Source organism: Pelodiscus sinensis, chromosome 1 (assembly GCF_052426305.1).
Source record: "Pelodiscus sinensis isolate ZL-2025 chromosome 1, ASM5242630v1, whole genome shotgun sequence".
NCBI lineage: Eukaryota > Metazoa > Chordata > Testudines > Trionychidae > Pelodiscus > Pelodiscus sinensis.
The window spans coordinates 252951661-252965082 of record NC_143052.1 but is presented as its reverse complement, the minus strand read 5'-3'; the positions used below and the strand labels follow the sequence as shown (position 1 = coordinate 252965082).

Sequence of the window (13422 nt, the reverse complement as noted above, 5' to 3'; positions counted from 1 at the left end):
TACGCTAAGTGGCTAGCCTCTGGACTTTGATTTTTTTCTCCCTCTTGGTAGCAGAAATTTCTTCAATAAGTTTAGTTTCCAAAAAGTAATAGAAGCTGCTCTAATATTCAATTGCTATGATTTATCTAGTGCTAATCTAGGCCAAGCATTACAGAATGCTTGCTTGTGTTTAGAAATATTTGCCTATCAGAGTTCAAGTAGCACAGAGATAATCAGTTCCTTCTTGTCAGGGATTTTTATTCCCTTCCCCTGGTATTCAAGCTGATGGGACAAGTCCACCTGCATATCTCCTCCTCTTGGATGTAGGGAGGAGCAATCAACAATTTTTTGTCCTTTATTTCACAATGGCTCAGTTGGGCTACGTCTAGACTGCAGAGTTAAATTGGAAAAAGATTTGCGTACTGCAAATTGTGTATCTTTTTCCAATGTTCTTTCTGTATGGTGCCAAATTTCAGAAAAACCTGCTCTTTTGACACATCCCTTCTTCCTCAAATAAGGTTTACAAAGATGGTGAAAGAGTACGTCTGCTCTTCTGAATTTTTTTTCAGAAAAGCGGACACATTCCTTGGACGCATCCCAGAAAAGCGCTGCAGTCTAGATGTGGCCTTGGTTTCCATAGGCTGCCTTGTGTGCAGGACCTAGCACCTTCTGTAGGAAGCCAGCTTCTCTGTTAATTAATGCTTCTCTCCTTGATGAGCTACATAGGCTTACAATGCAAAAACTGAATCATGGTTACATGTTACATGACATTAATTTAGGCAGTACCCTACAAGCATTTCATAAGCTCTAAACATATTTTTATAAATCCAATATCTATTTTAATACTAGCCAGAATGGTTTCCCACTGTGCATTCATCAGTGTTTATTTGGAGCCTATGGACCTTGGCATAAACTGGCACCTGACACGTCAGACTCAGAGGGCCATATACCTGTCTTCCATTCCATCAGCCTACACTGGAGAGACGACTGAAATACAAATGTGATTGGTAGAGAACCCTTGGGCTCAATTCTCTCTGTAGCTTTTGTTTATATCATTGTCTCTGTCTGTAGGTTTTGTTCTGTAATATGTGGAGGTAAAACTCTTCCAGTTCCTCAGCATCAAACTCATTCAGCTGTGGATATCTCCAAATTGGCAAGAAAAAAATCTATCAGAATGGAATGAATGCCATCTACTTCTTTCAAATATTGTGTAAGCAGTTTGAGAGGTTCCCTCTAATAGTAGGCCCACTCTTTCCAAATCTTAAGAAATTTACTAACCTTAAATTACAATACTTATGTACATTCTCTAATTCTGCGATCTATTTTGGCTCTGTATTGTCTGTAATTAGCTTTTCAGTTTGAGGCCAGAGAGTAGTAATTTTCTTTGTTTCTTCTCCAAGCTTTTCCAATTGATCTGTCACTTTCTCTAGCTCTCAAACTTGAATTTCTGTTCCACTAACAGATATGTAACTAGCATCTAGTTTTTCCTCCTTTCTATTTAGAGCCAAACATAGACATGCTAATGAACCTTTTCCAAATTTAACTTAGGAACCAGGAGAGTCTCCAGATGTCCATGTATTTGCACTCACTTCTACTGGTACATGCTTCAGCCTTCTGCCTCCTGTAGCTTGTAAATGCTTGTTAATCAGGATTGCTAGTGTGTTTGCTCTCAGTGTTTGTTTGTACAGAGCTCCCTGCATTTAGAGAAACTTTCCTTGAGGGGCAGTTAATTAATAGGTAGTGCTTTTTAACGCTTGCCCCATGACACACTTCAGGCACAGTTCCCTTTATCTTTTGGCATCATCAAAATTCATCCCAAATAAAATGTGCAGTTATGTCACAGCCTTCATTTACCCCAGAATCATTCCAGTTAGATCTAGTTGGGATTTTTCTACTATATGGTTTTTGGTCAGAAAATGATGATTCATGTAAACAGAAACTATTAATGGAAACATCTATTTCAACAAACTTTCATCAGGAAGGTTTCTCAGGTCTTAGGATTGGATGTAGGGAGGAGGAGAAATAGGCCGATCCATGTCAGAATACCTCCTAGCAGTGGTTAGGTCATTCACTTGGGGTGTGTGAATGCCCGGGTTCAAGTTACTGCTCTGCTTGATTTGGAATAAAGACAAACTTGGATCTCCCACATCCCAGGTGAGTATCCTAAGCATTACAGCCTCACTCTCTGGCCTCATGAATGTTTAATTATTCACACAAAGCAGAACAGCTCTAGCAAAAGTGAGTGAGGAAGACTTGAAAATAGTCAGTATCCTGGTGTTTAGGGTATCCATCTGAGATGTGGGAGACTCAGGTTCAGATTCTTACTCTGAATGGGACATATCAGGATTTCATATCCCAGTGTGTGTCCTGACCAGCAAGCTATTGGCTATTCTGTGGTGGGTTGGCGTAAGCTTACATACACTGAACTGCCTGGGTGGAAATACTGGCCTCAATTCCAAACTGCTTACTTACCTTCCTTAGGCATGCAGAACATAGGTCAGAAACTTTTGAAATCTGTCTTACCCTATCATGCTGGTTTTTATTTATTTATTTATTTTGTCGGGTTCAATCTTTAGATCAGCTCCTTGGGAGTATTATTTTTTACCACAAAATCCGGTAAACAAGCAAAAAATAAAGGATTCTTATGTTTCTTTTTATTTCTGTGCTAAATGTTGCAATACAGAATGAAGCTAGGAGATTGAGAAAGCTGGTGCACCAGCTATATGATTTCTACTATCATTTACATGAGTTTGTTACAGATGTTTTACTCTCAATCAGTGGTTCAGGGAAAGTGAATTATTATTTGCTGTCAGCAGAAAATTTTTACATCTAACTGTCCTGCCATCTGCTGATGACTACAAGAGGATCTGAGATCAGCTAATTTTTAAGGAATAAATCATTCTTGCTATCATGCAGAAAGTATACAGACTTAGATGCTTCCCATATCAGTTACAAGTGAGCTTGCTGTGTATTGTCATGTATTGCACATTTGGAATAGCTTTCGGGCAGTTACCACTGTTAGGATTGTTGAGGCAGAGCAGATGTTGCATATTTGATACTTCAGAGCCATTCAAGGTGTGCATTGGTTCATGGTGATTAGTTATCATTTGGTTAAAAAAGTAGTCATCAGAAATAGTATAGGCATGCTTTGAAATAAATAAAAAGCAGAATCTCAGTTCTATAGCCTTCCGAGCTTGAGAGCTGGGTCAAAATTTCTCTTTTTAGTAAACACATTCAAAGTTATTTTCTTGCTATATGATCACTTCAGTTGAAATATTTCTATTTGGCTTTTTATCTACAGATATTAATGCTTGTGAATAAGACATATATGTAATGTAAAGGTGTGCAGTGTTGCTAAATTTCCTCTAATGTAAATCATCTGATCAGGGCAAAAAGAAAGTTTCAAAGTGTTAGAAGTAATTGTTTGTAGTACTTCACATTCAGAAACTTTAGCCACTTAATTTATGGAAAATGTATTATGTGGTGTCCAAGATATGACAACATTTACTTAAGCAATTTAGTATGTATAATCCTGGGATTTAGGCCAATCTGCAACATTCATTTTAAATCAGGTTTGATTAATATAATATGAGTTAAAAGATTATTTCTATAAATCGGACTCAGAATGAGATGGAAAATATTGCATGTAGTTCATGAGAAGTGATTGTTACATTCTATTCTCGTGTAACAATTCTGTTGAATATTTTTATAGCATACAATTTTAATTTCTTCTTTAGGAAAAAAGAGAAATTGGGGTTAGATTGTAGTAAGGGAGCATTAGTGTAACATATTTGTAGTAGATTTACTACAAGAAAATTATATTAAGAACATAAGAATGGCCGTATTGGGTCAGACCAAAGGTCCATCAAGCCCAGTGTCCTGTCTGCCGACAGTGGCCAGCACCAGGTGCCCCAAAGGGGGTGGACCGAAGACAGTGATCAAGCGATTTGTCTCATGCCATCCACCTCCAGCCTCTGACAAACAGAGGCCAGGGACACCATTCCTACCCCCTGGCTAATAGCCTTTTATGGACCTAACCTCCATGAATTTATCTAGCATCTCTTTAAACTCTGTTATTGTTCTAGCCTTCACAGCCTCCTCTGGCTAGGAGTCCCACAGGTTGACTACATGCTGTGTGAAGAAGAACTTTCGCTTATTAGTTTTAAACCTGCTACCCATTAATTTCATTTGGTGTCCTCTAATCCTTATATTATGGGAACTAATGAATAATTTCTCTTTATTTACCCTCTCCACACCACTTATGATTTTATATACCTCTATCATATCCCCCCTCAGTCTCCTCTTTTCCAAACTGAAAAGTCCTAGTTGCTTTAGTCTCTCTTCATATGGGACCCATTCCAAACCCTGGATCATTTTAGTTGCCCTTTTCTGAACCCTTTCCAAGGCCAAAATATCTTTTTTGAGGTGAGGAGACCACATGTGTACACAGTATTCAAGATGTGGGTGTACCATAGTTTTATATAGGGGCAGTAAGGGTATGTCTACACTACCCTCCTAGTTTGAACTAGGAGGGTAATGTAGGCATACCGCACTTGCAAATGAAGCCCGGGATTTGAATTTCCCGGGCTTCATTTGCATAAGCCGGGCGCCGCCATTTTTAAATCCCGGCTGGTTCGAACCCCGTGCCGCGCGGCTACACGCGGCACGAACTAGGTAGTTCGAACTAGGCTTCCTAGTTCGAACTACCGTTACTCCTCGTGGAGTTCGAACTACCTAGTTCGTGCCGCGTGTAGCCGCGCGGCACGGGGTTCGAACCAGCCGGGATTTAAAAATGGCGGCGCCCGGCTTATGCAAATGAAGCCCGGGAAATTCAAATCCCGGGCTTCATTTGCAAGTGCGGTATGCCTACATTACCCTCCTAGTTCGAACTAGGAGGGTAGTGTAGACATACCCTAAGATATTCCGTGTCTTATTTTCTGTCCCTTTCTTAATAATTCCTAACATTCTGTTTGCCTTTTTGACCGCCGCTGCACACTATGTCAACGTTTTCAGAGAACTATCCACGATACCTCCAAGATCTCTTTCCTGATTTGTCGTAGCCAAATTAGCCCCCATCATACTATATGTATAGTTGGGGTTATTTTTTCCAACGTGCATTACTTTACACTTATCCACATTAAACTTCATTTGCCATTTTGTTGCCCAAACACTCAGTTTTGTGAATTTTTTTTGAAGTTCTTCACAGTCTGCTTCTGTCTTGATTATCTTGAACAGTGTAGTATCATCCACAAACTTTACTACCTCACTGCTTGCTCCTTTCTCTAGATCATTTATGAATAAGTTGAATAGGATTGGTCCTAGGACTGACCCTTGGGGGACACCACTAGTTAGCCCTCTCCATTCTGAAAATTTACCATTTATTCCTACCCTTTGTTTCCTGTCTTTTAACCAGTTCTCAATCCATGAAAGGACCTTTCCTCTTATCCCATAACAATGTAATTTACACAAGAGCCTTTGGTGATGGACACACGTATTACATATGTGTGCTTTTGTGTTAGTGCTTCCATGTTTATTTCTATTATAGCAGTGTTCCAGATCTATTGCACACAACTATGTTGTTTGTTTATTGTAAAAGTGTGAGCCCTGACATTATTATATACAAAATGTCCATCACATGTATAAAAGTACTGTCCAGCAGAAAAATTCTTGTTTCTCTCATCAAAGTATGAACAACTTTTGCAAAATGTCATGCTGGTAGTTATGGTATGGCATTCTACTGATAACACTCAGTGCACATCTTTAAAGCTGTGATTTTACTTTTGAAGAGTTTTTTCCATCCTTGTATGCTTCTGTATTTTGTTTGCTTATTTTATACTGCTCTGATGAAGATAATTGAAAGAAGGAGACACATCTTCCAGAATAGCTAATAGTCCAGGGTTTAGAGCACTTACCTGGGATGTTTTAAAGTCTCTACTCTGGATTTCCAAGTACTAGTGTCAGTCTTTATTTTTTTGTTTTTTAAAAGAATAATTCAACACAGCTGTGACAGAGTGGGACTCACCATTGTGGTGTCTCCTGCATGCTGTCATGGGGATTAGCTCTGTTTGTCAGTATGCCTCTTTCTGTTCCTGGACCCGTGTCACTTCCAGGAGCACAGTGTCCTCTTTAGGACAGTCCTCTGGCTATGCTGCACTCTGTGGAAATGTCACAGTTCAGTCCAGCCACTTTCTCAGTGGTGAGTGGGGGCAGAGAGGGTGGACCTAAGCCCATCCACTACTTCTGATCTCAGCCCAGGAACCCTGTAAATGACTGCTGCTTGGAGCACTGCTTGTGTTGCCCCTTCTGACTCCTCAGTAGATTTTGCTGGGCCCCTTCCCTGCAGCCTCCTCACCCTCTTTGCCCTTGCCTGAGAGCTTCCACCTCCAAATCCCTGCAGTCTATCAGGAGCTGCCTTTAGATCCCTAGGTCTCTGCCTGCTGCACTACTTCCTCCATCCAGTGCTTGCCAGTCCTGTAAGGCAGCCAGTCTTCTTTCCTCTTCAATCTCCAGGGAATGTAGCTGCTCTGCTCTGCAACCGTTTTATAAGGGTCTGCCCACTCCTGAATGGCTGCTCCCAGCAGCCCTTCTAAATGGCAGCTTCCTGTGCAGCCTCCCTAGTGCTCTATTAATCTCTTACGAGCCTGCTTGGAGCACATGCCCCATCACAATACCCTATGAATGTAAGTATTCTATAAATGGCTCTTATTGTATCTGCTGTAACTGTTGACTGTTGTATGTCTGTATAGCACAATAACGGAGAAAAATATTCTTTCAAAGTAAAGTTGCTGTAAAACTTAAAACAAAAATTCACTTTTCTCCAAACTTCTGTTGTGTTGCTGTTCCCCTCAGACTTCTCTCGAGTACCCCTAAGGGTACTTGTACCACTGGTTGAGAAACATTGTTCTAAAACACCAAAATAACTAAGCTGGGTCTCCCATGTTGCAGGTGAATACCCTGATCAGGGGGCTGTTAGCTATGGGTTGGTCTTTTTTTATTTCTTTTGTGAAAAATGTTGAAAGGTCTCAGTTTTGTCCTGATACAGAATGGGAAAATGTTTTGAAACCTTAAAAATGTTCATGGGGACAGGAAAACTGATTTCCGTCCAGCTGTTGTAATGAGCATAGTGTAAATATCTAGGTAGATAGAGCCAAAAGTTGTTTCCTACTACTTATTGGAGATCTCTGAGAAAGTGATAGTGATTTTTGTTTGTTTGTTTTTGTGAATGAAGGTATGGCAGACACTGTATCAGAAGATTGCAATATTAAGAAATATAAGTATCTCAAAAGAAAATTTAAAATGACTAAAACTCATGCAATTTGTTCAGGCATGTTGTTCCTGTTTCTAAACATTGCATCCATTTCACTTAATTCACCAAAGAGGTATAAAATGGTAAAGAGTTGAAGTTGTTACTAACCTGGGCTGGGTTTGAACTATTGACCTGGAGGTGAAAGGTTTCTTATCTTGTTACCAATCCCCTAAGCCTCCTAGAATCCAGTCTTCACAAAGTTTATGCCAGCTGTTCATGACTGTTTGTAGAGCTGGAGAAAAGGGTGGTTTTGCTACCAGACATCAGTCTTTCATAAAGAAGTTCACCTCACAACAGTTAACTAGATTTTACTGTACTCTTGCTTCCGTAATGTAGCTTGCATTATTTAGTTGCTGATTGCTTTGCAAACTCTCAGAAAGAACTACAGAAAACTTTTCTAATTGTTGTTGACAGAAGAGACTGCATTGTTTCTAAAGTCACTGAATCTGACAGGTGCCATTAGTAGTGTTGCCAGTGCTTGAGGTAAGTCTCAGACCATGTCTACGTTAGCACTTACGTAGGCAAAACTTATGTTGCTCAGGAGTGTGAAAAAAAACACCCTAAGTGATTGTAAGGCTGGCATAAGCACTTGTTCACGTACTACTATGTCAGTGGGAGAGTTCTCTCCTGTTGGCATAATGTGGCTGTGCAAGCACTATTACAGCCTGTAAGTGCAGATGTGGCTGGAAGGGTGGGGGAGGAGTTGTTGAGAATGGCTGCCAGTGGGTAAAAGGTGCTGAGGGGAGAAATAGGAGGAGATGGGGGAGTTTGGCTGCTGGTGGGTGCTGAGCAACCACTAATTTTTCTCTGTGGGTGTATCCTTCACAACCACCACCACCACCTTGTCCTTGCTGCTCATGTCAGAGACCTGTGATTTGGGCTCCTTGGTGACATGCACCTCATTTTATAGGTTTATGACTTGCCACTCGATCAGTTATGTTGGGCTCCCTGGTTTTGTGATATGCCTGCTGCAGTTCCTTTGTTTTGTGCTTCTACTGATCCCCATGATGGTACTCCTTCTGAATCACCCAGATGTCCATGTTTTTATGGCTGTTCAATTGCTGTGCCTGCACAGTCTTTTCTCACAGGCCTAGGCCATCCAGTCTCTCCTGTGTGCTCCAGGACAGAATGTGTCTGCTGTGCATAGCCAGCATCGTCAGCTGGGCAGTTGCACTCAATAATGGAGAGCTACAAGGTATGCTCGCCAAGGTGTACACTCTGAAAAAATCATTTCAAAAATTCACAGGGTTTTAAAAGGCAGGGGTGGTGGTTCTGGTTTCTGTGACCCCGGACAGTGGATTTTACAATTGTGACCAAAACTGTCAGTTTGGGATATTGTGGGAAAGCTGCTGGAGAACAGTTAGTGTTAGTATAGCTGTCTATATTCACACTGCATTGTCCTCAGTGTGTCAATTATTGCTCAGAACTACTCAGGGAGCTGGTATTACTACATGGGTGCAATGATGAACATATGTGGGGGAAGACAAATTAAAGCATAGGTTTGGCCTACCCTAGTGAGTGAGGTTGACTTAAGATGTCTTCCATTGATATAACTCACTGCACTGGCTTAGTAACTCCACTTCTGCAGGAGGCTTACATGTTTATGTTGATGTGGTTAGATTAATGCAGTGTCCGTGTAGACATTGTGTTGCTTACATCACTATTGCTGCATTTCAGAATGCCCACAATGCCCCCTCACGCTGACAGTGAAATCAGTGCAAGAGCTCCTGGTTAGGACATGCATCACTGATACAAGGAATGTAGTGTTGATATGCAAAAGTGATTTAATTACTGTGGTGGCTGTATATCAATGTACCTCAGGCTAGCTTAATTTTGGAGAGTAGATTTGTCTATAGTCACACGTGTAGCTAGTATAGAAATGTAGGTTGGAAGAGGGAAGGAAAATTTAAAAAGAAGATATAAGTCTACTATATAAATCTACAAACTATGAGAGTTTGTCTGTCCTTGAACAAAACCGATGAATGAACTCTTAAGCGGTAAGAGCTAGGACCACCAAATTTGGTATATGGCTTCCTTTTATTATGACTTAAAGCAAGGCAAGGGGTTGGTTGTGCCAGGAAAATGGGATGTACCTGGAATGGGATTGCTTGTCCTAAATCCATACAGAAGACAGACAGAGTCACCAGGTAGGTGACCCCGACTCTGAGCCTCCTTCCCCCAGGTGCCCTTTATGAAGGGTGGAGTGGAGCTAAAGCTCCCTCCCTTTCCTATTCTTATGGGAATATTGCTGGCTGCTCCCCTTTGTCTGGGAGAGAGGGGAAAGTGCTTAGTTTGCTGTATTCCTCACTCTGGCTGGGGAGTGCAGGGGACAGAGGAACCTGGACATGCCCCAGCTGGGAGACCTACACCTCTCTCCCTGCTGTGCCTGCTGGAGCTGCAGTAGTCATGGAGAGGTGCTTCTTACTTGACCCCAAGCTGCTGCGATGAGAAAGGGCTGGGTTTGTCTTTTCTCCCCAGACTAGCCTGTATATTGAACTCCTCACCCCCGACCCCATCCCAGAGCAATGATTTAAATGAAGAAAAATATAAATTAGTTGAGTTAAGGACCTGAGCTATGCCAGGTAAATTTATTATCACAAAAAGTAAGAACAATCTCTAAAAAGAGTGAAAATAAAATATAATAACCTACTGAAAAATATATATTAAATGAGGAAATCAATTTAAAGACAAACAGGTAAAAAAGTAGGAAATAAATCCAAGACCACCATGTTTAAAAAATATTTAGTGACATTATCACAATTACTTCAGGGGAAAAAAAAGTTTGTTTCCTTTTTGGGTGTCAGTTGTCACCTTTACCATTCAGTTACATCTGTAAGATTAGAGCCTTAGGTACAGATCCTCTACATGAGCTCTGTCTGTGTGTGGATACTTGAATCCTTGTGGAGCTTATTACAGGATCAGGGCCATAGTCTGAACAGGATAAAATAGTTTTATACTTGTTGTGTTATAGGCTTATGCTCTGTATATTGCTAAAAATGTGCAAAACCCAGAAATTTCAAAGACTAAAAATAATTAATAATTGACTGCTTCATGCCACTGAGATATTTAATTAAAAATTCAACTTAAAATATACAGTACAGCTCAGTTTCCACTTCATTTTACGGATTATATTTTGGAGATTTAACCACATGAGTGTTTTAACAAAATATTTGACTAGGAATTTCCAATAAAATAGCATATAGATTAGTTCCAATGTAATATGTATATAAAAAGCTTGATTCCCATATTTTCTTAATAGCATTTTCTTCAAATACAAAGGGAGTATTCTGAAGCAACAAGATAATATTGACCAAGTCAAAGAGCCTTATTGTAGAGTAGATTAAATAAATGTTTGTGAGTCTTAAGAACCAAACAACAAAAATATTTCTTTTTCCAGAAACATTCTATCCTTTTTTGATCATCAACAATAAAACTGAAAACACAATGATGCTATTGTGCTTGGTATGCTAAGTGTGATCCAAGAAAAATGATGAGGCTAAATAATAAAAATGTCTATTTTTACAGAAATCTTGCATTTTTTTAGTATTAAAATTCTCAGAATATTCTGAAGTTAAAAGTATTTTTTTAATTTAAATACTAACTGTGAGAGCAAATGTTCTTGGCCAAATAATTGATATATACATAATTTTCTATTAAAATTTATTTTAATAAAACATTAAATGCTTCATTGTAACACCACAGGGTAGTTGCTGAATTGTTTCCCAATTTTTTCAAATAGGGTTATTAAGTATGACATACTAAGAGAGTATCATATTCTAGGTAAAATCAGGATGAATCCCAAAGGTATGTTATTAAACTGCATAATCAGATCTCTATTTTCAATCCCATGTCTATGCTTCAAAGAATAGGTGCTTATTTCAGTGATGATTTGTCATTAAAATTATGTCAAAATGTCTTAAAATGTTGTTGAAACTATAAAAACACTCACAACACACACAGGGCTAATTATGGGTGCCATCTGTTTATTTTTACAAAGCTTTTTTTTTTTTAAGACCAGTGCATCTTCTTGCTCTGATAAACCACAAGATGATTATAATGACTAACTGTTTTACTTCAATTAGTGTATTTGAAGTAAGTAAGACAACTGGTTTGTTCATTGACCTTTTCCTGTGTCACAAAATGTATAAAATATGACATCTCATGATAGAGAAATCATTGTGAAGTGCATTTTCTTAAGATATTTGACCCTTAGAACAAAAACATTTTTTAGTAAAACTGGCAGTTCTGTCAGATTTTTTACTTGGGAAGTTGTAATGGTCTCATTGTGTGTATCATATGCTAATACGGTATGTGTCTTTGATTATGTCTACGTAGTAGGACAATAATCTAAATTCTTTGAGTGCTTTTTCTTTTCATTACATTTCATTTCACAATTGTACCACAATGACTTCTTAGAGACTGATGTAAGTTATTTTCAGTTTACAGTCACGTAAAAAATGTATGTGTGCATGCGTGTAAGTTTGAACACACACCCAGTCCTACCCAGCTTTAATGTGAACGATGGGTATTCCCATGATAGCATCATCCAAAGCCGTTAACAGCAATTTGCTGAGAGAGCAGAGTGACTCGACTGGTCCAGCCCAGCTATTGTGCCTGCTAAGCACTACACAGCTAAGTCTGGAGGGAAAAAAAACTGAAGGATCCATCTGCTCATTTCTGCTACACTGCGCTGATGTAAGATTACGCTAATCTGGTTGCTTGTCAGGACAGGTTAGTGAAAGCAGGCGAATGGGTGAGATTTAGGGTAGACTAGCTCTATGGAAAATCGTAAGCTGCTCCTGTACATGCCATGTTAAGTGTAGCAGAATGGGTTGATTATCGGCTACTTTGAGGATTTCAGTTAAAAGACATTACATTGCTAGATTAAAAATGAGTCCTTTTTAAAACTTCCAAACAAACAAGAAGCTAACACATCTGCACTAAATACCATTGTGTTGTGTAAAAAAAGTTCATACTTTTTGCAGTTTGCTTAGTTAATTGAATTTACAAATTATTTATTTTTATTATTTAGGGATTTTTTCCCCCAGAAGAAGATGGTTACTGTTGTCTCTGTTGTGTGTGTATGAGTTTTGTTTTTGGCTTTGCTTGTTTCCTCAGTTTTGTTTGGTGAAGAAAGCTGGGAGTTGAAAATTAACCTGTTTCCCATTTTTGGCTAGTTTGTTTATCTGTATTTGTTTATGATGGGTTTTTTTGGTTGTTTTTGTTACCTACTGACTGTCAGTTCTTGACCTTGCAGGTTGAACATCCCATCACAGAATGCATTACTGGCCTGGACCTAGTCCAAGAAATGATCCGTGTTGCTAAGGGTTACCCTCTCAGGCACAAACAAGCTGATATTCCCATCAACGGCTGGGCGGTTGAATGTCGAGTTTATGCTGAGGTAAAATAAGTGGTAAGGGGTGGAAAGCTGTATGTGGAGCAGTAATACCCAAGTGTAGCTAAACATCAAGGTTGAAGTCAAGGTTAATAATTTGAGATTTGTGATTTACTGTATATAATACAACTGCTTAAAGAAAGATTATATGGATTTTTATGTTCTTATTCAAAAGAATACACTGATATCAATATTGCCAAATAGTTTCTTCTAAAAATGTATCTCTTGTAAGTAGCCAATAATCATTTCAAAGGAAGTTCACTGCATATTCTCAGCCCAATTTAATATGATGATTGGGTTTTATTCCATTTTCTTTTGAACTAGTATTCCAGGTTTTCTTACCTCCACATTTTTCTTAAACCTTTTGACTTCCAAAATTTTACCCAAATATTTAAGCTGTCAAACTTCTAATGGTACCAAAACATGTGCTAATAGTCCAGGAAGGACATTTGCTCTTCTGAAGTTACATTTTGCTTTATTGACCAACTTGGAAAGTGAATTGCAAAGCCATCAGTGCTTGTTTACACTTATATTATGACTCCCCATACTAGTAAGAAAAAAAATCTGAATTAAAAATTACTTGTACATTAACATGTTACAAGTATTGTTTTTGACAAATGGAAATTTAAACTTTTCCATTAAATGAATGATATTCAAATATTGTCATTTTAAGAATGTTAATGCTTAAGGCAATAGTGTATTTAAAGAATAAAAAAAACATCTTGGTATATATTTTCCCCTT

General features: G+C 38.8%; 1 protein-coding gene across 3 annotated transcripts in view; it reads left to right on the top strand.

The window, feature by feature from the left end:
- The window catches only part of PCCA (propionyl-CoA carboxylase subunit alpha), a 475238-nt gene that overhangs the window by 197811 nt on the left and 264005 nt on the right, over window positions 1-13422 (top strand). For all 3 annotated transcript variants that reach the window (XM_075918750.2, XM_075918752.2, XM_075918751.2), the window contains one exon: window positions 12543-12686. In XM_075918750.2, coding sequence (XP_075774865.2) covers window positions 12543-12686 — 144 coding nt within the window. The remainder of the gene's footprint in view (window positions 1-12542; window positions 12687-13422) is intronic.